At 54.0% G+C, this 24,444-nt stretch overlaps 1 protein-coding gene across 1 annotated transcript in view; it reads left to right on the top strand.

Moving 5' to 3' along the window:
• Positions 1-24,444, top strand: part of OBSCN (obscurin, cytoskeletal calmodulin and titin-interacting RhoGEF) — a gene marked incomplete at its 5' end in the record, with an annotated part of 76,373 nt that overhangs the window by 27,161 nt on the left and 24,768 nt on the right. Inside the window, 24 exons of the mRNA XM_037068826.1 lie at positions 277-564; positions 688-960; positions 1,473-1,846; positions 2,664-3,531; positions 4,248-4,526; positions 12,791-12,869; positions 13,107-13,231; positions 13,398-13,595; positions 13,850-13,882; positions 14,100-14,198; positions 14,316-14,531; positions 14,893-14,965; positions 15,260-15,324; positions 16,267-16,386; positions 16,537-16,676; positions 17,041-17,241; positions 17,370-17,452; positions 17,626-17,799; positions 18,493-18,649; positions 18,947-19,063; positions 19,138-19,302; positions 19,389-19,547; positions 19,663-19,840; positions 20,366-20,479. Of these exons, the coding sequence (XP_036924721.1) occupies positions 277-564; positions 688-960; positions 1,473-1,846; positions 2,664-3,531; positions 4,248-4,526; positions 12,791-12,869; positions 13,107-13,231; positions 13,398-13,595; positions 13,850-13,882; positions 14,100-14,198; positions 14,316-14,531; positions 14,893-14,965; positions 15,260-15,324; positions 16,267-16,386; positions 16,537-16,676; positions 17,041-17,241; positions 17,370-17,452; positions 17,626-17,799; positions 18,493-18,649; positions 18,947-19,063; positions 19,138-19,302; positions 19,389-19,547; positions 19,663-19,840; positions 20,366-20,479 (4,578 nt within the window). The remainder of the gene's footprint in view (positions 1-276; positions 565-687; positions 961-1,472; positions 1,847-2,663; positions 3,532-4,247; positions 4,527-12,790; positions 12,870-13,106; positions 13,232-13,397; positions 13,596-13,849; positions 13,883-14,099; positions 14,199-14,315; positions 14,532-14,892; positions 14,966-15,259; positions 15,325-16,266; positions 16,387-16,536; positions 16,677-17,040; positions 17,242-17,369; positions 17,453-17,625; positions 17,800-18,492; positions 18,650-18,946; positions 19,064-19,137; positions 19,303-19,388; positions 19,548-19,662; positions 19,841-20,365; positions 20,480-24,444) is intronic.

Below are 24,444 nucleotides of genomic sequence, written 5' to 3'. Positions count from 1 at the left end.
CTTGCTGGTGGGTGGGTAGGGTGGGTAGGTTCCAGCCCCAGAAGCTACTGGGGGCTTTCCGTGTCACACCACCCAAGGTGGGCTGCATACACAGTCTCTCTGTGACTGAAACACGCTCCCTAAGACAGGCACCTGACACTGCCACTCACAGACCTGGGGGTGGTCTGCCCACACTCTCACTGCGCCCAGAACTAGACACCAGGGCTCAAGCAGCGGTGCCCCAGGTGGGCAGATGCAGGGTGCCACACTGACTGCCCCCTTCACCCCACCACACAGGCCTCCCTGATCCTCCAGAGGATGCTGAGGTGGTGGGGCGCAGTGACCGCTCTGTGACGCTGTCCTGGGCAGCACCCACCAGTGATGGTGGTGGAGGGCTCTGCGGTTACCAGGTGGAGATGAAGGCATCTGCCACAGGCGAGTGGCAGCTGTGCCACAAGCTGGTGCCCGGGCCTGAGTGCATTGTGGATGGCCTGGCCCCCGGGGAGACCTATCGCTTCCGTGTGGCAGCAGTGGGCCCTGCAGGGGCCGGAGAGCCCGTGCACCTGCCCCAGATGGTGAGGCTAGGTGAGCTGTTACCTTGGTCCCAGCTGGTGAAGATAGGGGTCCAGCCTGAAGCACTCAGGCCTCCCCATGCCATGGGTGGGGTGGGGCAGGGCAAGTCCCTGCTGACGTGCTCATCTGCTGCAGAGCCCCTGGAACCTGCTCCTGTGCCCCCTTCTCCCGAGAGCCGTCAGGTGGTAGCCGGCGAGGACTTGCGTCTGGAGTGTGAAGTGGCAGAGGCCGGTGAGGTTGTCTGGCTGAAGGAGATGGAGCCCATCCAGTTTGGTGGGCGCTTCCAGGCCGTCTCCCACGGTCGGCGGCAGACACTGGTGATCCGCGGCTTCTCAGCAGAGGACCAGGGAGAGTACTGCTGCCGCCCGGCCGGAGACCCGACCTCTGCCGCTGCCATCACCTTCCAGGGTGTGCCTCTGGGCCCAGAGTCGGGGGGGGGGGTGGGAAAGTGGGAGGGACCCTGGGGTGTGGTGACCTCCACAGCAAGGGGCCACTTGGGATGCCCACCTCACACCAAAGTAGATGGAAGCTTGCTGGGGAGAGGCCCAGACCCTGCATGGATCAGCCTCACATCAGAACCTGTATCTCGGGCATCTTAGGCTGCACCCCTTCCCTGACCCAGGTCCTGGGCACATAGCCCTTACTGCCCACTGCTGGTCCCTTCAGTCCTCAGGCTCCTGTCCTCTGAGTCCCTCTGCCCTCCAAACCTTCCCATGGCCTCCAGGCTCCCTGACCAGGGGAAATTGAGTCTCAGACACAGCTGTTTGGAGCTTCTGAAACCTTGGGAAAACTGTGCCCTTAGAGCTCTGTGGGGCCAGGCAGGTAGCAGGGGCCTCCTGAGGGGACACTGTTGGCACCCCAGGAGGGCCAGGGCCATGACTGTGTTCCCACCTGGCTGACCAGTCCTCTGCTGCCCACAGTGGTGCTGACCCCGAGATCTGGGGATGAGGTCCCTGCACAGCCCAGCCTGCCCCCTGAGGCAGCCCAGGAAGGCGACCTGCACCTGCTGTGGGAGGCCCTGGCTCGGAAGCGCCGCATGAGCCGCGAGCCCACATTGGACTCCATCTGCGAGCTGCCCGAGGAAGACGGGCGCCTGCTGTACCAGCAGCAGGAGGCAGAGGACGCAGCCCCTGACCTCTCGGAGGATTACTCCACAGCTGATGAGCTGGCGCGTACAGGCGAGGCTGACCTGTCACACACCAGCTCTGATGATGAGTCCCGGGCAGGCACTCCTTCTCTGGTTACCTATCTCAAGAAGGCTGGGAAGCCTGGTGCCTCTCCACTGGCCAGCAAGGTGAGCCTCCAGCCTGGCCTGCAAGGGAGGCCTGGGTGTCTCAGATCTTAGCCACCAGGTCACTGTCCACCATCTATCCACCATCCACCACCCACCAACCCATCCAGCCAGACAGCCTTTATCCATCTGTCTGTCACCAATCATTTATCCATCCATCTGCCATTCACATATCCACTTGTGCATCCACCGCCCACCAACACATCCATCCATGTTCATCTTCCTCTGTTTGTCCATACATTCACCCACCTACCTGCCCATCCACCATCCACCATCCACCCGTTCCCTCACTATCACCACTATCACAAACAAGTGGTTCCTTCGTCTATCACCACTCATTTATCCATCCACTATCACCACCTGTTTATCCATCCATCTGCCCTCCACTTAGCCGTTTATCTATCTAGCCCACCATCAAGCATCTATCCACACATCTATTTATCTACCCATTCGCTGATCTGCCCATCTACCCATCCATCCATTCATCATCTGTCCATCCACCCATCCAATTCATCCAGCTGTTTAAACTTTTTCCTGAGGAGCTGGAGCTGGCTTCTCTGTAGTGTTCTTCACAACCCTGTGAGTCTGTCTGGTGACTGTGTGAAGTGCTGTCAGCGAGGCTGGGCTTGATCCATGTGACAACAGGCTCACTCAGGGATCCAGCCTCAGTGAAGGTAGTGTAGTGTTCAGTAGGCAGAGGCAGAGCAGCCTGCTGGAGCCGGGGTGAAGACCAGGTTCTGTCTCCAGCCTGCCCCCAGTGCCCCTGCCCATCCTTTCCCTGACCCAGGCCTTGATTTTCTAACATGACCTGTGCACACAGGTCAGGGCCCCAGCAGCCCCCTCTGGGAAGCTGCAGAAGCAGCAGAAGCAGCCGGCCACAGTGTGCTCGCCACCAGGAGAGTGGAGTAGTGAGGACCTCAGCGACCCATCCCTGGACAAGGCAGCCGTGAAGATCCAGGCTGCCTTCAAGGGCTACAGAGTGCGAAAGGAAATGAGGCAACAGGAGGGGCCCATATTCTGTAGCACATTTGGGGACACCGAAGCTCAGGTGGGGGATGTCTTGCATCTGGAGTGTGTAGTGTCCAGCAAGGCAGATGTGCAGGCTCACTGGCTGAAGGATGGCGTGGAGCTGACTGATGGCCGACACCACCACATTGACCAGCTCAAGGATGGCACTTGCTCTCTGCTGGTCACTGGTGTGGGTCAAGCCGATGCTGGCTGCTACACCTGCCAGGTGAGCAGCAAGTTTGGCTCTGCAGTCCACAGCGCCCGTGTGGTCATCAGCGGGACAGAGAGTGAGGCTGAGAGCTCTGGCAGTGAGCTGGATGACGCCTTCCGCCGGGCAGCCCGGCGGCTGCACCATCTCTTCTGCACAAAGGGCCCAGCAGAGATTTCGGATGAGGAGATCTTCTTGAGTGCGGATGAGGGCTCAGCAGAGTCCGAGCAACCTGGGGACTGGCAGACATACCGAGAAGACGAACACTCGGTCTGCATCCGCTTCAAGACACTGGCTGAGGCCCGCCGGGCCGCTACCCACTTCCAGGAGATGTTCCAAATGCTGGGCATTGGGGTGGACATCAGCCTGTCAGAGGAGGGGCACCAGGGGGTGGAAATACGCATCACCAAGGTGTCCCTCATCCCCGTGGCGCCTTTGGAGCCAGTGCCCAGCCTGCGCACCACAGAGTCCGGTGAGTCTGTAAGCTGCCTGGGGCAGGGCAGGAGAGGTGGGACAAGGCTGGTGGGTGATCGGGGTCAACTGAGAGGTTAAGGCTGCCGTTTCTGGCCCCTGGCATTTGCCACCCACTGAGCTTGGAAGAGCCCTGGCTTTGGGGTGGTTAGAATTCCATGTGCACCACAGCTCTGCCTTCTGCTAGCTAGCCTATCAGAGCTTCAGCGTTCTTATCTGTGGGCCAGCTGAAGGAATGCTGACTTCTGTTTTCTTTCTCCAAGAGGGTTTCAGATGCAATCTATATAAAAGGTGGGCTTCCACGTGGTCTGGTCTGCACCCCATTTCCCACTTCAGCAAATAAAATTAATTAAAAACACATCCCACTGTTTACTTGTATGTCCCTAGAAATGACAGAAGAGGTGTTGTTAACCTGCAGTGTTGTGTCTTGAAATTTTCTCCCTCCAGTTCTGAGCATGAGGCCTCAAACCCTGGACTCCCAGCTACACTGCCGTGGTCCTCCCTCCATGTCCCTTCCTCCCCACTCCCTGTGCTGTCCTTCTGGCCGCAGGGAGGCTTGGGAGAATGGGGAAGAGGGAGGAACTGTTTGGCCATCTGGTCTCTGAGTGCTCTCACTGGAACGGGGGCTGTTGGGTCACATGTGTGGACCTGCCATAGCTGAGGTGATCTGGGGGCCAGGGCTGGGGCTAATGTGCATACTCCATCCACTCCTCCCAGCCCCGGTGTTCCTGACTGAGCTGCAGAACCAGGAGGTGCTGGACGGGTATCCTGTGAGCTTCGACTGTGTGGTGACAGGTCAACCGGTGCCCAGCGTGCGCTGGTTCAAGGACGGGAGGGTACTGGAGGAAGACGACCACTACATGATCAGTGATGACCAGCAGGGCGGCCACCAGCTCATCATTACTGCTGTGGTACCTGCAGACATGGGCGTCTACCGCTGCCTGGCTGAGAACAGCATGGGCGTATCCTCTACCAAGGCCGAACTCCGAGTCGACTGTGAGTGTGGTCCATTGGTGTGCTGACCCAGGGTGGGTGGCCTGGGGGTTCCTGGCTAGGAGGGGCAGTGTGGGATTGGATGATGGTCCAGACTTGGGGCCTCAGGGTCTTGTGGCTGATGGAGAGCTCTCTGGGAGCCCCCTGGGGTGGGGGTGGGGACCTTAACTTCTTGAGAAGCATCAGGGCTGAGGAGGGACCCAGGAAGGTTTGGAGGTGTCCAGGGATGTGGTGGGTGATCAATGGCACTGTGGTCAATTAGTAATACGTGTCAGGCCCCATCTCTGGTTCCTGGCTCACAGCTCCTAAGTCCCTTGAAATTCTCAGCTGATAAGTCATTAAAATGGTGGCTCCTGGCAGATCCCTAGACAGCTTCAGGATGGAGGATGGTCACAGCAAAGACCATGTGACAGTGTGTACAAATGTGTCTGGCTGATTTTTGACAAAAGTGCAAAGCAATTATAAGTGGAGGAAGGATAGAATTTCACAGATGATGCTGGAGTAATTCAGACATTAATAAGGAAAAATAAGAACCTAGACTTTATATGGAAATTAACGCAAATGGATTTCATACCTAAATGTAAAATATAAAACTTTAGAAAAATAATAGGAGAAAATCTTCAGTACCTAGGACTAGGAAAGGCCATCGTATACTTGACCTGTAAAAGAAAAAAATGGTAAAATGGATGTCATCAGAGTTAAAAAGTGCTCTGAGAAAGACTGGTGTACAGAATAAAGTGCTATAGGCTGGGAGGGAATGTCTGCAAACCATACATCTTATAAAGGACTTTATCTAAACTATATAAAGAATGCTCAATATTAAAGTGTAAAAAATGTATAAAAATCCAATTAGAACAGGAGCGTGTACAGACACTTCATGGGAAAGGACCTGGAGATGCCAAATAAGTGTGTGGAAGGTGTCTGACAGAAAAATGCAAATCAGGGCCCAGCAGGACACCTCTGCACAGTCCTGGGTCACTTACATAAAAATGGTGCTGCCGGCCCTGCATTGGAGGAGTGGAGTCAGGAGACCCCCGTGGACTGCTGATGGGAGGGGAAACCAGTGCAACTACTCCAGAACGCGGTGTGTCTGTTTACACAAAACTAATCATGTGCTTACCATATGGCCCAACGATCATTTTATTGGGCATTTATTCAAGAAATGAAAACTCAAATTCAACCTTTGAGTTGAACTCAATAATTATTCAACTCAATAATGCAACCTTTACCCAAATGCTCATAGTAGCTTTATTCCTAATAGCCAAAAACTATTAATAACCCAAAAACTAGGGAGAAAGGGGCACATGTCCTTCGGGGGGTGAGTGGTTAACTGTGTCCTGTGGAGTGCTACTCAGCAAGATAAAGGAACATGTTACCGACACACACAACAGGTGTCATAAAGCTGCATGTTATTCATGAATACATACTGTGGGGGCAACTTTCCTCGCAAGTCCCCCCATGTGCCATGAACGAGAGTAAACATGACAGAGACATGATGTGATCTGCTTGGGGAGGAGAGATGGCCAGTTTCTCAGGGGAAAAAGGCCTTGAGCCCCTTCCTCCAAGGGATTTTATTGGGTTGTAATACACAGGAATACAGGGAGGCAAGGATCAAACAGTAGATAATATTTCAAAGAAATCTGAGGGCTTAGTCTGAGTCAGTGTCTGTCAGGAAGAGAGTTGCAGAAACTTTGGGAGACATACTCATTTCCTCTCGGACCCTTATTATATGAATGCAAGCACTCTTAGCAGAGCAGATTTCACAGGTTTATCAGGAAGTCTTTGTGATGCCAGATTTTTTCCCCAGGACATGCTCTAGCAAGGCAAGGAGCTGCACCCCTCCCCATCAGGTATTCAGGCTTAAGGGGATCAGAGCCAGGAAGCGCTTCTCCCAGGGGACATGGGGACTCGGGCTTTGTCAAAGCCGGGGGGCGAGAGTCCATTGCTCTTTGTTGCAGCCCCCAGAGTCCTTTCATGATGGCCTCCCAAGTGATCATGTCTGGCCTAGGTTGCCCCTCCTCTGAGGAGTCTTACCTGTCCAACCATGCTTTGGGGGCAGGTTGGAAACTGAGGCAGCATTTGCTACCAGAGACAAGCTTTGTCTCCTGCGGCTCGAATTCCAGAGGTCACTGACTCATCCTTAGCCAGAAGGGGTAGAGTTACAATTTCTGAAACCAGGCAGAGCGGTGCACAACATACACACTCGATGGAGTTCATGTGAACCTTGTAAAGTCTGAACCAGGTTGGCAGGTGGATTAATGTCACCATTTATATAGTTCAGAAAAAAGTTAACCTTGCCAGAAACTGGGTGAGGGGTATATGGGGTCTCTGTACTATTTCTCAGAATGGCATGTGAATCTGCAGTTCTCTGGAAATAAAAAGGGAAAAACACTATTAAAAACACAACAATACCCTGGCTGGTGTAGCTCAGTGGATTGAGCATGGGCCTGCGAACCAGACGATGGAGGTTCGATTCCCAGTCAGGGCACAGGCCTGGGTTGCAGAGCAGTTCCCAGCAGGGGCACATGAGAGGCAACCCTATACTGATATTTCTCTCCCTCTCTCCTTCCCTTCCCCTCTAAAGATAAATAAATAAAATCTTTAAAAAAACACAACAATAACAAGTCCGATATCTTAAATGAGACGGGAGTACACACAGGTGCCATGCGTGGCACCTTTGCTCCCAAGCTCTTCCTTCTGGCCTGTGGTCCAGGTTTCCACCCATTGCCCCTTTCCTCCTGCCCGAAGGGCATCGTCTAACATTTTTTGTAGACTGTGTATGCTGGAAGTCTTTCAGCTTTTGTATGTCTGAAAAAATGTCTTTATTTTGGTTTTTCTTTGAAAGATATTTTTGCTAGGACAGTTTTTCTGTCCCTACTTTAAAGATGTAGCTCTATTGTCTGCTAACTTGCACTGCTTCCCGTGAGAAATATGGCATTATTCTTTGTTTCTCTATACATAACTTGTCTTTTCTATTGGGATTTAAACTTTTTTAGATGTTTGCACACCATAAAATTCAGCATTTAAAAATATATAAAGAATTCCCAGACAGCAGGCAGATGCAGAGCGCTGCCGGCCCTGTTGAAGGCTCCCTGCAGGGTGTGAGGACTTGTGGGGCTGCGCTTATCTGACACCCAGGAAGCTGGTTCTGGCTCAGAATCCTTGGGCATCCAAAATTCACCCCGAAGGTGAGACAGAAAGTCTCAACAGTCCAGTTACCACAGAAATCTCAAGGAGTTCCTGCCTGCCCAAAAAGCACCAGGCTCGTGTGGTTCTCACAGGATTCTCCCCCACCCCAAAATAAAGAAAGTGCAATTGCTATAGAAAAATGTATAACACACTGGATTTCAGTATATTCACAAGGTTGGGCAATCATCATTAACAACTAGTTCCAGAGCATTTTCATCATCTCAGGTGAAACCCTGCACCCATTGGCCATCACACTCCGCCCCCCACCCCACCCCACTGCCCACCTCTCCCCCAGCCATTGGAAACAGCTAGTGCCTTCTGCCTCTGTGGATTTGCTTATTCTGGACATCTTACACAGTAGAATCACACAGCATATGGCCTTTTGTGCCTGGCTTCTCTCACTGAGCATGTTTCTAAGTCCATCCATGTGGTAACATATGTCAGTTCATTCCCTTTTATATAAAGCTTAAAAATAGTCCACTGCACGTGGACTTCTTATCCAATCATTGCATGACATTTATCCCTCAGTGCTTTTTGGCTGTTATGAATAATGCTTCTGTGAACAGTCATGTACAAGTTTTTGTGTGCACATGGGTTTTAGTTCTCGGGTTTGTAGCTAGGAGTGGAATTCCTGGGTAACATGGTGACTGTATCATTGACCTTTAGAGAAACTTTCAAACTGATTTTCCACAGCAGCTGCATCATTTCACACTCTAGCATCGATGTAAGGGGCTCCCAGTTTCCCCATGTCCTGGCCAGCACTTGTTGTGTTAATTTTCTAAGTAACACCCACCCTAAGGGGTGTGAGGTGGTGTCTCGCTGTGATTTTTATTGCATTTTCTAGTGATAATGACTTTGGGTATTGCTTCATGTGCTTATTGGCCATTGGTATGTTTTCTTTGGGAAAGTTTCTATTCAAATATTTTGCCAATTTTTATTTTTTTAATATATTTTATTGATTATGCCATTACAATTCTCCCATTTCCCCCCTTCATTCCCCTCCACCCTGCACACCCTTTCCCACCCACATTCCCCCCTTAAGTTCATGTCCATATATCTTTAGCTTCTACATTTCCCACACTACTCTTGACCTCCACCTATTTTCTCCCCACCATCTATGCTACTTATTCTCTATACCTTCTCCCCCTTCTCCTCCTCCGACTCTCCTGTTGCTAACTCTCCATGTGATCTTCATTTCTATGGTTCCACTCCTGATCTAGCTGTCCTCTTGGTTTGCTTTTGTTTTAGGTGTGGTTGTTAATAACTGTGAGTTTGCTGTCCTTTCACTGTTCATATTTTTTATCTCCTTTTTCTTAGATAAGTCCCTTGAACATTTCATATAATAGGGGCTTGGTGATGATGAACTCCTTGAATTTGAACTTATCTGGGAAGCACTTTATCTGCCCTTCCATTCTAAATGAAAGCTTTGCTGGATAGAGCGATCTTGGATGTAGGTCCTTGGATTTCATGACTTGGAATACTTCTTTCCAGGCCCTTATTGCCTGTAAGGTCTCTTTTGAGAAATCAGCTGACAGTCTGATGGGCACTTCTTTGTAGGTGACTGTCTCCTTTTCTCTTGCTGCTTCTAGAATTCTCTCCTTTATTTTTATCTCGGGTGATGTAATTATAATGTGCCTTGGTGTGTTCCTCCTTGGGCCCACCTTCTTTGGGACTCTCTGAGATTCCTGGACTTCCTGGAAGTCTATTTCCTTTGCCAGATTGGAGAAGTTCTCCTTTATTATTTGTTCAAATAAGTTTCCCACTTGTTGCTCTTCCTCTTCCCCTTCTGGTACCCTTATAATTTAGATGTTGGAACATTTAAAGATGTCCTGGAGGTTCCTAAGCCTCTAATTTTTTTTAAATTCTTGTTTTTTCCTTCTTTTCTGTTTGGTTGTTTCTTCCTTCTTTCTGGTCCACTCCATTGATTTGAGTTCCAGTTTTCTTTCCCTATTGGTTCCTTGTACATTTTCTTTCATTTCATTTAGCATAGCCTTCATTTTTTTTCATATAATTTGTGACCAAATTCAACCAATTCTGTGGGCATCCTGATCACCAGTGTTTTGAACTGTGCATCTGATAGTTTGCCTATCTTTTGGTCACTTAGTTGTATTTGTTGTGGAGCTTTAATCTGTTCTTTCATTTGGGCCTTTTTTTTTTTTGCCTTGTTGTGACTGTTACATATGAGGGGCAGAGCCTTAGGTGTTCACCAGGGTTGGGCAACCCTGTTGCTGGGTTGTGATGCTGTATGTGGGGGTGGGGTCAGAGAGGGAACAATGGTGCTTGCTCTGCTCTCCTTGGATCTAGGTCCCCTTCGCCGCTTCCCTCAAGCAAGCTGGGCCTTTTTGGTGCTGATTCCCATGTGGGTGGGCTTGTGTACATTCTAGGATCCTGTGGGTCTCTCCAATAAACTCTCCTGTGAAGCTGGAGTCTCTCCCTGCGCCTCAACCCCCACAGGTGTTTTCAGTCAGTGTTTTGAGGTTTTATTTCCTGGCACTGGGACCCTGGCTTGCGCGGTCTGTCTCAATGTCACCTGGTTTATCTGCATGTGAATGTGGGACTGCCCAGTCAGCCAGCCACCTTGCATACAGTGCCTCACTTCACAATCGCTTCCTTGCTGGGTCTTCCCATTGCCACCCCAAGCCTGGGGTCTGTCAGCTGCCACCTGCGAGCCCAGGGTCCACCCACCACCGTCTTGCGCACACAGTGCCACCGCTTTTTGTGTTGTGATCCCTCTCCGCCCAGCTGCATGACTATGCCCTTCCTACCAGTCTGGATGAATGTGTCTATCTTTTAACTCCTTGATTGTCCAAGTTCCATACAGTTCAATTTTCTGTCAGTTCTGGTTGTTGTTTTGTTTCTAGATTTTTGTTGTCCTCCTTTTGGTTGTGCGAGGGGGCACAGTAAGTCTACCTATACCTCCATCTTGCCAGAAGTCTCTCCTCACTTTCTTAATGGTGTCCTTTGATGAATGACTTTTTAATTTTGATAAAGTCTAATTTGTCTACTTTTTCTTTGGTTTCTTGCACTTTGGTTGTCATATCTAAGAACCCATTGCCTAATCCAAGGTCATGAAGACTTACACATATGCTTTCTTCTAAGAGTTTTATATTTTCAGTTCTTACATTTAGGTCTGTGGTCTGTTTTGAGTTTATTTTGTATATGGTGTGAGGTAAGGGCCCAACTTTATTTATTTTTTTCATGTGGAAATCCAGTTGTTCCAGTAGTGTGTTGAAAAAACTATTTTCCCATAAAATTATCTCAGAACTCTTGTTACTCTTGTTTCAAATTAGTTCCCATTAAATGTGTGGGTTTCTTTCGGACTCTCAGTTCCATACCACTAGTGTGAACATCTGTTGTAATGGTATTGCCACACGATAGCTATGCAGTAAGTTTTGAAATACAGAAGTGTTAGTCTTCCAACTTTATTCTTTTTCAAGATTGTGTTGAACATCCTGGATCTCTTGCATTTTTCTTTATAAATTTTAGGATCAATTTGTCAATTTCTGCAAAAATGGTCCTTGGATACTTTCAAAGATTTTCTTTGTATCCTTGGATTTGAGTAATTTGATTATGATATTCTTTGGTGTACTTTTCTTTATGTTCATTAAGCTTCTTGGAATTTGGGGTTTATAGTTTTCAGCAAGTTTGGAGCTTTTTTGCCATTATTTCTTCAAATGTTTTCTTCTTTTCCTCTTATTTGGTGACTTCAGTTATACATATATCAAGCCACGTGAAGCTATAGTACAGCTCACTGATACTTTCAAGTTTAAAATTGTTTTTTTCTCTGTGCATTTTATTTGGCTTTTTCTATTGCATTGTTCTGTTCTTCTTAGTATCTAACCCGCTACTAGTCTCTTCTACTGTATTTTTTATCTCCAGAACTTCTACTTGAGTCCTCTCTCCATGTTCTATGTCTCTACTTAATTGTTTGAGCACACAAAATACCATGTGATACCCACATTAATGTCCTTCTCTGCCAGTTGCAACATCACGTCAGCTCTGATTGATTATTCTCCACATGGTGGGTCTTGTTTTCCTGCCTCCTTGTGTGTCTGGTGGCTTGTGACTGGGGCCCTGGCACTGTGAGTCCCACTCTGCTAGGAGCCTATGCGGTTCATTCCTGCGGGTCTCCTTGAGCTGGGCTCTGGAAACAGTGACTTCCTTAGAAGCAGTTGTCCCTGTCCTGGGGAGAGAACAGTCTAGAGCTTCTTCCCGTCTTTCCGTGGCCCTGTGCCCCTCCTGCACTGTCCCCCAGCCTCTCAGAGGGCTCTTCCCTCCCAAGGGTGTGTGCTGATGACTTCTTGAGGGAGGGGCTCTGTGCTGCTTCCTCGGCTCTGGTTTTCTGTACTGTGAACTCTGACTGCCTTCTGTCCCCTCAACTCAAGGTCTACCTGGCTGTGCCTCAGTTTTTTCTCCAAGGCCTGGAAACTGGAGGCAGGAAGCTGGGACAATCATAGGGTTCACCTTTATTTGACCTCTGTAAGGGATCAGTGTCCTTACTTGCTTAATGCTGAGTGACTTGAAAACCATTCTGATGGTTCTGTGCCTAATTCTGGTTTTTCCCATGACAAGCAATTCTCCAACACCAGCTGGTTGACCTACAATTTAACTCAGTTCTGACATTACCTACCTGGAGATGGCATCAGGCCCCACAAGTAAAGGGCTCAGTCCCACAAGAGCACCCCCATTTCAGATGCCAGTGGTAAGCCCGGGTTGTCCCCTCTGCTTGTGACTGAGCAGCCACCTCCTCAGGTTTCAGTAATTTGCTAGAGTGGCTCACAGAACTCAAACATGTACTCACTAGGTTGCTGGTTTATTCTAAAGGATATAGCTCAGGAACAGCCATGTGGAAGAGGTATGCAGGGCCAAGCATGGGGAAAGAGCCGGGGCTTCCCTGTTCTCTGAACCTTCCACTCTCCCTTTATCTCCTTCTGTACACTGACCCGGAAGCTCTCCAAACTGCAGCCCTTTGGATTTTCATGGAGTCTTCATTACATAGGCATGATTGATTCAACCTCCAGCCCCTCTACCCTCCCTCCAGAGACTGAAGCTTCCAACCCCCTTCACTTTGTCCTTAGTGACCAGCACTGACTACGACACTGCCGCAGATGCCACAGAGACCTCGTCCTACTTCAGTGCCCAAGGCTACCTGTCCAGGTGGGAGCCATTTGGGTGTGGGCAGTGCCCAGCAGGCTGGCAGCCCTAGCCCTGGAGTGTGGGTGGCTGTGCTGGCTTATAGTGATGGAATCCCAGACCTGGGGGCTTCATCTGGCCATGTGGCCTCTGTCTAGCATGTTAATGGGGGACCTGGGAAACCATCTAGGCCTGACCCCACCCCTCCTGCCCAGGGCCCCTTACCTGTCCACATCACACTGCCCCTCTTTTCTCTGCCAGCCATGAGCAGGATGGTGCAGAGTCTATGTCAGAGGAGGGACAACTGCCCCAGATAGTGGAGGAGCTGAAAGACCTCCAGGTGGCTCCTGGCACACGCCTGGCCAAGTTCCAGCTCAAGGTGAAAGGTGAGGGGAATAGGGCTGGAGGGCCAGGTGGTGCTTCCCCCAAGCAGAGGTCAGGCCATGGCCATGGCCCGAAGTGTCTCCAGGGATCCTCTCCTCAGGCCAAGGGGAGGGCATAGGTCCCCACTGGCAGGGGACCTATGCTGACCACTATCCCTATGGTACCAAGGCTACCCGGTGCCCCGCCTATACTGGTTCAAAGACGGGCAGCCCCTGACTGCTTCTGCACACATTCGCATGGTGGACAAGAAGACACTGCACACCCTGGAGATCCTCTCAGTCACTGGTGAGGACGCTGGCCAGTACTCAGCCTATGTCAGCAACACCGTGGGCGCTGCCTACTCATCTGCTCGGCTGCTGGTCCGAGGTGGGTGCTAGGACTGATGTCTACCCACACCTCTCCCTACCACCCCCCACCAATGGCAAGCATGGGATTAGGTCCACGGTCATTGCCCTGTGGGCAGAAGTGCATTGGGAGAGCAGAAGCCTCCCTGCCTAGATTTCAGAAGGTGCTGGGTACAGGAGTGGGAGGGCATTTTTGGGACCCCACCCTTTGAGTAGGCCCTGGTCCAGGTAGGAAGCACCATCCCACTTCAGGTCTAACTTTCCTGCCTCTTTCAGGCCCCAGTGACCCAGAAGAGGAGCCAGCAGCAGGTGAGCCAAGTCCTGGCCCTCAGAGGGGCACCAGAGGTTCCGTAGGGCGGTGTGGGGAGACCCATCTGGTGGAGGGAGAGGAGCACACTGGGAGCAGGCTGCAGGGACAGCTGCCCAGGCTGGTGGGGGTCTGGGCCTGAAGGAAGGGGCAGAGCCTAGGTACCACATGGGGCTGTGGCTCTGTACTGGTCCCCAGCAGCTGTCTGTGCCTCTCCAGTTGTGCAGCAACAGCTGGTACCGCCTCGATTCCTGGAGAAGTTCACCTCCAAGAAGGTGAAGAAGGGCTCCAGCATCACTTTCTCTGTGAAGGTTGAAGGTAGGGCACCCTACCTTCCCCACACAGGGTCTCCAGAGGACTCAGAGCAGCCCCTTCCCATCTCTAGAGCCCCCTTCTCAGTGGGGGCTGACTGTCCATCGTCCGCTCCTGCCCTAGGTCTGCCAGCCCCAGCTGTGCATTGGCTGCAAGAGGAGGCAGAGCGGGTGCTGTGGATAGGCCCAGACACACCGGGCTACACAGTGGCCAGCTCAGCCCAGCAGCACAGCCTGGTCCTGTTGGATGTGGGCCGACAGCACCAGGGAATCTACAACTGCATCGCATCCAATGCTGCTGGCCAGGCTCTCTGCTCCGCCAGCCTACGTGTCTCTGGCTGTGAGTGGGCATGGGTGACCCTGTGGGCATGGGAGGGAGCTGCCACTGCTGGGGATTTGCACCCCCTCCCTGAGACCCCACCGAGACCCCTCCCCAAGCATAGGCCCCAAGCAGTCTCTTCCTGGTCCCATTCAGCCCCTGTGGGGCGGAGCACCAAGTGTGGACTCATTCCTGCCCCTACCACTGGAGGGGGGGGGGTGCAGGCCAAGTCAGGATGCCAGGCACAGCTTTCTTTGGTGGCTCTAGATAGACGGGCTAAGGCCCCAGGTCGGGGTGGCCCAGACATCCCAGGCAGAGGTCCCCACCAAAATCATCTCAGTGGGCTGGGCATCATCCTGGCAGTCACCTGTCCTTCTGACAGTGCCCAAGGAGGTGGAATCAGTGGGGGACACAGCTGGGGTGAAGGAGGCCCTCATCTCTACCTTTCTTCAGGGGTGAGTGAGGGGCTGTACCAGAGCTAATGGGGGTGGCTTGGGGGCCCTGGCCCTGGGGTGGGGGACAGCACGCTGTTGGAGAGGGAACCCCACCCTGGGCCACAGCCTGGTTCTGCCCCTTGAAGCTGTATAGCTTGGGCCAGCCCCTAATCTCTGTGCCTTGGTTTCCCCATTGCAAAATGAGTCCTTCCCAGGATCTAACTGTGGCACCTGGCCCACTGCACTCAGACTCCCTCCCAAGGGTATGGGTGGTGGGCCCTCCCCAAACCCTTAGGATACCCCCACCTTCTCTAGGACCCAAGCTATTTCTGAACAGATGCTGGAACCTGCAGGTTTCACTGACCTTGCTGGGCAAAAAGGTATGGCGGCACACAGGTGGCCTATGCCTAATTTGGGATGGGGTGTGGGGGAGGCTGCCTGACCCCGGGTGGCCTGCAATATCGGCTCTCCCAGCTTTGGGCTGGGGCTCCTCAGGTGTCCCTCTGGGCCCGGTTCTGAGCTCTGGTTGCCCTTGCACCTGGCCAGTTCTTGGGTCAGCTCTCACGTCCAGCCATCCAGCTGGCCGTGTGGCGCCCAGATGAGGGGCAGATGGTTGCCCAGTCAGGACTGGAGTGAGTGTCCAGCCCCTTCCCAGGCACCTGCACAGTGTGTTCTGGAACCTTGGTATATTTTTCACTTTTCTATGACAAGTATTGATCTGCACAGAAATAGAGAGGATGGGGCTGTGTGCCCATCACCTACCTTTGGGCCACTTCTCAGGTGACCTGTACCTACCCCCTCAGTGGCCCTCATTCACCCCTGACCCCAGCCACAGAAGCTTGCGCCCCCCAATCTACACACCCTAGGGCTGGATATCTAGGTTCTACCCCCACCCCACCCAAACCACCCAAACCCCTTCCCAGACAAACTGCCAAGTTGATGCCCTCAAGAGAGGAGGCACAAACCCCATTGGGGGCTCCAACATCTGTATGCTCTTGCCCTATCCTAGCCTGTACCTGGCTTGGCCATGAACTGCCCTGGCCTAGTGCCCTGCAGCCGTGCTGGCCACCACATTCCTGACCACCCAATGCCCCTCTCCTGGGCCCTGCTTCCCTGTATTTGTAGCCCCTCAGTCATACCTTGGCTCAGATACCTCTGAGCCATTAAAGCCCCTCATCCTGGTTGGCCCATCTGCTTCTGGCAGCTTAGCCCAAAGCCTATGTGATGCCTTCTTCCCCGAACCCTGGGCTCAGGGCAGGCCTGCAGGGGCTGCTCAAGCTCGTCTGCAGTGCACGCTGGCTGAGCTCGGGTCTGACCACCAGGAGAGCCCCTGGCACCTAAGGCCCGTGGCCACCTGTCCCTGGCCGAGGTGGGCACAGAGGAGTTCCTGCAGAAGCTGACCTCACAAATAACAGAGATGGTGTCTGCGAAGATCACTCAGGGTGAGGGATCTTCGTGCAGCCAGGTTTTGGGTGGAGGATGGTGTGGGCGGTGACCCAGGGCTAGGGCCCCCCATCCCCACACCCCGGAGACCCAAGGGAAGGGGCACAAGGGGCTGTCCCTTCCCAGTATCACATGCCCTGTGCCCCTAGCCAAGCTGCAGGTGCCTGGAGGTGACAGTGATGAGGAGTCCAAGACACCGTCTGCATCCCCCCGGCACGGCCGCTCCCGCCCCTCCTCTATCGTCCAGGAGTCATCCTCAGAGTCGGAAGATGGAGACTCCCGGGGAGAGGTGCTGCAGGGGCAGTGAGCTGGGGGGCATGGGGCTGTGGGGGAGGAAAGTGAGGGTGCTGAGGGAACTGGGCCCTCAGGAAGCCAGGAGGAGGAGGCTGGAAGTGTACCTCTGAACAGCTGACATCCTACCACACCCAGGACACCCCCACATCCCCAGTGCTCCCCCCTGTCACTCTGGGGTAGCCTTACCTGGCACCCCTTTTGTGTTTTCATCACAGAAATGGGTTGGGCCTGTGGTGTAATTTCACAGAATCTCAGGATGACTCCTTCCTCCCCACTCACTACCAGGGGCCCTGTGGCTTGGGTCCATGAGAGGTTCCACTGGCTCCTTCCTGGTTCTGACTCAGCACCCCTTCCCCCAGATCTTTGATATCTACGTGGTCACGGCTGACTACCTGCCTCTGGGGGCTGAGCAGGACACCATCTCGCTGCGGGAGGGCCAGTATGTGGAGGTGTTGGACTCAGCCCACCCTCTGCGCTGGCTTGTGCGCACCAAGCCCACCAAGTCCAGCCCCTCACGGCAGGGCTGGGTATCCCCTGCCTACCTGGACAAGCGGCTCAAGGTACCTAGACTGCCAGGGGTGGGGTTCTTGTCCTGGGAATGTTGTCCCCTGATGAGTACAGGAACTCATCCCCTCACAGGGCTGGGCCAACACCAAGGCCACCTACGACCCTCTCTGTTCCTCACCAGCTATCGCCTGAGTGGGGGCCTGTTGAGGTCCCCGAGTTCCCTAGGGAGGCCGTGTCTGAGGATGAGTACAAGAGGCGGCTGAGGTGAGGAGCCATGGTGTGTGTGTGTGTGGGTGCAGTCTTTGCCTGGTGACTTTGTGTGGTGGGGCAATCCTATGGGGGTAGTGCCTCCACCATCTGTTTGGCCCAAGGCTGCATGTGAGGGGAGGTACCCCTTTAGCACCTGAATTCCTGGTCCCCTCCCGCTCTGCCTCCAGCTCCATCATCCAGGAACTGCTGAGCTCCGAGCAGGCCTTTGTGGGCAAGCTGCAGTTCCTGCAGAGCCACCACATGGAGTACCTGGACCACTGCCCCCATGTGCCTGCCACCGTCATTAGCCAGAAGACTGTCATTTTCCGGAACATGCAGGAACTCAGCCACTTCCACAGCAGGTGGGCAGGCCTGTGTGCATGCATACACATTTACACACATGTGGACACATGCCACACACTGAACACACACAGACACCATACAGGCTTGCACACTCTCACACACATGCACATGTACCCACAGATCTGAGCCTTGGGGTGGACAAGAGCCAAGAAGAGAAAGAAACTGGGGTGACCCGATTTACCTGTGGGCATACACATCTCTGTGCAAGGATGCATGCCCCCCAAGGAACACAGGTCTCTGCACCTGGCTTACCCATGGAGTGTCTGCAGCAGTCCCACCTGCTGCAACCTCTGTACACAGGCACGCACACACGTGTGTGTTCACATGCCCTAACACACACATGGGTCCCACGAGCATACATGCATGTGCATACACATGCTCTTAAATGCCCGGGAATGGGTTGCATACACACAACACACAGTGCACACCCACATACGTGTACACATGCCTATACATATGTGCCCGAGTGCACATATACTTCATCACATGCTGGCACACATATACATACATGCTCGTATATGTGTGCACATCCTCAAACACCACACGCATGTGTTCCCATGGCCCTTGTTCACTTCAATCCCAGGAGCCAGTGGGACTAGGCCCTGGCAGGAGCCTGTTTCCTCCCAAACCTGAGGACTGGAGTTGGGTCATGGGTTGAGGGCAGGGTCCTGACACTGTCCCTTCCATGGCAGCTTCCTGCAGGAGCTGCAGATCTGTGACACGGATGATGACGTGGCCATGTGCTTCATTAAGAACCAGGTAGCCTTCGAGAAGTACTTGGAGTTCCTGGTGGGCCGAGTGCAGGCCGAGTCGGTGGTGGTCAGCACGGCTGTGCAGGAGTTCTACAAGGTGCCCCTTCCCCTGATGCTGCTGGCCCCGTCTCCGCAATCAGGTCCCCTGATAGTGCCCTGCCTCTCCCCACCTGCCAGGGACCGCCCACCAGCTTGCCTAGGTCCCCGGGCCCTGGCTTAGTGAGTAAAGCAGGTAGAGCCCCCTGAAGTTTTTCTCACCTGTCAGTGACCAGCCATTGACGGGAGGGCCCACCTGGGAAGGGGGGAATACGTGCTTGCTCTTGGGACCTGGGTGACATGAGCCACCCCCAGGCCTCACCCTAATGCCCTGAAACCCACTTTGTGGTTCCCACAGAAATACTCAGAGGAGGTGCTGTCGGCTGCTGACCCCTCACAGCCGCCCCCGCCCCCGCTACAGCACTTCCTGGAGCAGCCAGTCCAGCGGGTCCAGCAGTACCAGGCCCTGCTCAAGGTAAGCGGGCTGTCCCTTGCCCTCAGTACCTCGTCTTGCCCTGTGGTACGCCCTGACCTGACATCTCTCTTCAGGAGCTGATCCGCAACAAGGCTCGGAACCGGCAGAACTGCACACTGCTGGAGCAGGCCTATGCAGTGGTGTCTGCCCTGCCTCAGCGTGCTGAGAACCAGCTGCATGTTTCGCTCATGGAAAACTACCCAGGCACCCTGGAGGCCCTGGGCGAGCCCATCCGCCAGGTCTAGGGGGGGCGTCATGCAGGGCGGGTTGTAGGGCAGGGTGGCGGCTGTGCTGCAGGCTGACCAAAGGCCGACCACTCTCCCAGGGCCACTTCATCGTGTGGGAGGGGGCACCAGGTGCAAGGATGCCCTGGAAGGGCCACCACCGCCATGTCTTCCTGTTCCCGCACCACCTGGTAGTCTGCAAGCCCAGGAGAGACTCACACACTGATACCTTCAGCTATGTGTTCCGGAACATGATGAAGGTCTGTGGGCAATAGACAGCCTGGTGGGGTGGGGAGGCTGCAGGGTGTATGAGGGAGGCCTAGGCTGGTCCTCTGGCCACATCCAGGGCAGTGAACCTGCCTCCTCCCTCCACAGCTGAGCAACATCGACCTGAATGAGCAGGTGGAGGGGGATGACCGTGCCTTCGAGGTGTGGCATGAGCGGGAGGACTCGGTGCGCAAGTTCCTCCTGCAGGCACGGACTGTCATCACCAAGAATGCCTGGGTGAAGGAGATCAGTGGCATCCAGCAGCGTCTGGCCCTGCCTGTCTGGCGTGAGTGCCAGTCCTGGTGTGGAGGCCAGATGCAGGCTCCAACCTTTCAGCAGGCCACCTGGCTTGGGGATACCCAGGCCCCTGCACCTGCCCCTGCCCCTGCCTGGGCAGCCATTGGGGAAGGGGCTGCCTCCTGGGACAGATGGCTAGCTCTCCCCTCCATCAGCTCAGCCTCTCTATGTGCTGAACTGGGGTGCTGGGCTGGCTCTGACCTAAATGGGGACATTGGGTCTCATTCAGGGGCCCCTAGCACACAGTAGATGCCCAGGGTGTTAGAGGTATGAAGGTCTGATGCCTGGGTCTCCTTTCCCACCTGGAATAGGAGAGGCTCCTTTTCAACACACTAACTTCTCCATACTCCCCACCACTCCCCAGGAACACCCTGCCTCCAATTCAGAGCCCATTCAGGCCCAGTGTGGAATCACAAGGACTGGTGTTTGTAGCAGCCACACCCTTTGGCCTTGGGACTTCTGGCCCTGCCAGGGGTGAACTGAGGGCCCAGGTATGTGGTATGTGTGTCCCCAGGTCCCCCAGATTTTGAGGAAGAGCTGGCCGACTGCACAGCTGAGCTGGGTGAAACAGTCAAGCTGGCCTGCCGTGTGATTGGCACACCCAAGCCCGTCATCAGCTGGTACAAAGGTAGGTCCCCGTGGCCTAGAGGTACTGGCCCTGCCACATGGAAGAGCTGCCCAGAAGGAACTGAGCTGACCAGGGACCTAGGGTGGGGCTTGGTCAGGGGTTGGGTGCAAGGGACAGGCTTCCTGCCCAAGTTGCCTGCTCCCGAATCACGGAGAGCCAGGCCAGGGCAGAGGAGGCAGGCCAGGGCAGCTCAACTGCCTGAGAGAGCTGCCTTTTGGGGGCAGAGACGGGTGACAGCAGAGAGACAAAGGTTTGGTGTGCCAGCCAGAGAACTAAGACAGCGCCGGGCACACACATGTGAAGGTTCCCAAGGGCAGTGAGGGGGTCAGGGGGTGGAGAGACAGTTGGGAAGGAGGGCTGCTGTGAGGCCTTAGGCTTGATCCGAGTGTAATGGGAGCTGCAGAGAGTCAAGGAACACCGAGGTTGGGGTCCCACAACCACCTTTCAGGTCAGTGATTCACCAGAAGGACTCACAAAACTCAGCAGAGCCCTTCCACTTAGGTTTCCAGTGTATTGCTGTGGATAGGGGCAGAGTCCAGGCGGGCTGTGTGGACAGCTCTTTCAGCTTTGGGTCTGCTGTCTCTGAGTCCCTAGTTTGGGGCAAATGTCTGAGTCCAGTCTTGGTTTTGGAGGCATCATCTCAGAGCCATGGATCATTCTTGTCCTACTTGTCCACAACTAGCCTGGGTGCTTGTTCACCCATGAAGGGCTGAGGGTGGGGCTGAAGAGGTCACCGGGGCATTGTGCTGGGACGTGCAGGAGGGGCCATCGCTGCACCTATAGTCAGAGCTGCATGGCGGAACTGGTGGGTACAGCAGGTAGTTGCTGGTGGTGGCTTCAGAGAACTGCCCGGGGCCTCCCTTCTGGAGGGAGACCTGCTGGCCCATGTCCTGGGGCCCGTGGAATTCTCTTCCCAGGCACCTCACCCTGCACAGAATGTCTGCAGCTCAACTGCCCTCTCTACCATTTCTCCTCACCCAGAACTTTTGGGTGGGGTATCTGGGAGGGCGGGCTCATAGGAACAAGGCCATTCATAAAGTTACCCAGAAGTGACTCTGCATCCCTTGGGCCCTCCCTTTGGACCAGGCTGCTCCCAAGAGCAAGTGAAGGCTGGCCTCTTGTGAGAAGAAAGAAGGATGCACCTCACCCAGGCAGTCAGGGTGGGATCCTGGGCTCTGACTGCAGTGGGCAGTCCTCAGCCTCTTTCACGCTGGCTGTCCCCCAGCAAGACCCCAGAGGGGTGCCCCTCTGGGGACAGCTATGTCCAGTGAGTGAAAGCAGCTGGACAGTTGGCTTGTGCTGACACATTGGGCAAATGGCAGGTGGTCTGGGTGGCCCACAGCCATCGGGTCAGAGCCAGCTGTCAGCTGACCCAAAGCAGCCTCATGGTGGGAAACATAGTAGCCTCGGGAGGCACTGACCTGCCAGGACAGGGGTCCACCTTATGTGATGCGCCCCCCATCCGGATGAGAGTATTTCTCAGCAGTCCTCTGTGTGGCCTGAAGTGGGGTCAATGCCATGCACCCTGTGGCAGCCCTACGTGGAACCTTGGTGACGTGGGTGGGAGCCCCTTCAGTGATCTCTTTGCCTCCATGGCTCATGGCCTCAAGGGAGGGGGTGTCTTTCACCAGGCCATCTGTAGTTTGTTAAATGGCAAAACAACCAGGCCATTCGCAAAAGCTCTAGGACAGGAAGAACAGCATTGGGCAAAAGATTCGCCAGCAGAAAAAATGTCCTCATACAGCAGGAGCTGAGGGTTGGGGGCAGAGGGCCAAGCCCTGACCCAGCCCCAGGCAGCTGCCAGGGAGCCGAGAGTACTGGGACATGTGTTAGAAGCCGTGCTGCATGGAGGCACCGCAGACCTGTGATAGCCATGTTATCTGGAGCCACAGAGCAGGGACTACACTGGGCTAGTTGCAACCGACTCCCTCTGGCTGTGACCTGACCCTTTACCCCAGCTACCTCATGTCACACGGGAGGCCCAGAACCTCCTTTCTCCCCAACCTAGAAAGAAACAGACTGCGGGGCTGGACAGTTACATGCTCCCTGTGTGGGCATCCCCCCAGGAGTGTCCACTCCCCATTTTTGGAGCAGGGAATTCCATAGCACACGTCAGGGTCTAGGAGCAAGATCCACAGCTACAGTCCCCTGACTTGGCCTCAAGGCGACACTCTCTTCCTGGAGAACCGGCAGCTCTGAGAAGATTCCATAACTGGAATGAATCCAGGCACCTGTGTCTGGTAGACCTGTGATGGTCCAACTTCTCCCCCTGCTTGAGGTCCTAGCTATAGATGGGCACGTAGGACCTCTAGTCCCTCTGGCCCAGGGAGACCAACACCGCTCCTGGTCATTTTTCCTTTAAAGCTATGGAGGTTGGGTGGAGGAGGAAGAAGGGGCCAAGCGTCAGGGATGAACAGTCCCAGGCACACTTCCACAGTTTAGTGACCTGCAGTGCTTTGGGCTCGCCCAAACCCTAACCCAGGCAGCATGGCCCTTCCTGCTGACTTGTTTCCCATCACTGTCTGGACTCCATGCCCCTTGGTCCGTTGGGGTCTAACTTGCATGGCACTGGCCTTTTTTATGGGGGTGTCCGCTTAACAGGACGTTTCAAACCTTTCTCCTCGAGGGCTGAACAATATGTCTGAGGAGGCAGGCACACCAGTTAGAACACATACCCTGTAGGCCACCGCCTCCTGCTGTCACCAGTGTTCTACAGTAGAGGCCCTCCAGGCTCCGCAAGTGCGTGCCAGCCATCAGTGTCTCCCATGGTGCTTTGTGTAGAGAGGTGTCTCATGCCAGGGCTTGCTGCCCACACCTGGTTCTTCACTGGCACCTCAGAAGAAACCCTCCCCACATGTATGCCTGGTGCCTATCCTCATGCCCAGAGTTCTCACTTGCTCCTGCCCTCCACTCACTGGGGTCGATGATGGCCCAACATATGTTGTGCTGTCTGTTGATGTTTTGGAAGAGGACTGTATATGCAAAGCTCTCCTCAAATGCTGAAGACCAGTGAACAAGGCGGACCCTTCTAGCCTGTCAGTTAAGGAGTTTAACAGCAGACTTGCATACAGAAAGACAAGGTGGTCAGGTGTCCACTCCCCACCTCCCGACTGCTTTATGGCCAGTGGATGGATGATTGGGTAAGAAGTGTTTAATCTAAGGGGAGGGAGACTGCCAGGTGCCAAGAGGATCTGACATAAGAGCTGGTTAAGAGACAGACAATTCAAGGACAAATTACTCCATGAGCAGAGCATGGAGCTCCCAGGGGTGGGGGCCAGGAGTCGGGGTAGCCCATTAGCCTTAGTAAGATCAAGCTCTGTCCACATTGTTGGGAGGAGGGGCGACCTGCAGCTGAACCAACAGCACCAAGGGAAAAGTGTGTCAACCGAGGCACCGACCAGGAGGAGGCTGTCTCTGAACCCACTTCTGGGTGTGCAAGCTGTGGCCACCCACCCAGTGCCTCTCCATTCACAGGCAGTAAGCAGGGTGGGCTTCCTGCCCAGCTGACCACACAGTTGGTTCGGCATGTCCACCACCAAGTCCCATGGATCTCCCTCAGGTCCTATTAACTGGCTACCTTCTTTCTCTTCTGGAATGATGTCTCTGACAGTGTCCCTTTCTGGTCACCAAACTGAGTATCAAGCCACAAAGCATCTGCCAGCCAGACTCAGACACAAGTTGCAGGTCAGAGACAGAAACTGCTGGTCACAGAAAAGCTCAGTGTTTTTGGTCAGTTGCTCCGATCTCCACATCCAGGGCCAGATGTTAGTTGCACACAATGGACTGCACTGCAGGAGAGACCCTGCGTTTGAGGAGGGGCTGAGCTTTTACGGAGCTGCTGACACACCTGCCCATTCATTCTCCAGAGAGAGATATACTTTGTGGGCTGTAAGGAAGGCGAGGGCTCCCTTCCTGCTGCTCTGGATGCTGCAGGGGTCTCCTTGCACAAGCACCTGGGAGCTGGG

The sequence above is a fragment of the Sturnira hondurensis genome, unplaced genomic scaffold (assembly GCF_014824575.4).
Source record: "Sturnira hondurensis isolate 20B ecotype Veracruz unplaced genomic scaffold, ASM1482457v3 Scaffold0018097, whole genome shotgun sequence".
In the NCBI taxonomy this organism is placed as follows: Eukaryota; Metazoa; Chordata; class Mammalia; order Chiroptera; family Phyllostomidae; genus Sturnira; species Sturnira hondurensis.
Note: the sequence above shows the minus strand (reverse complement) of the source record. Positions and strands in the feature narration are given on the sequence as shown.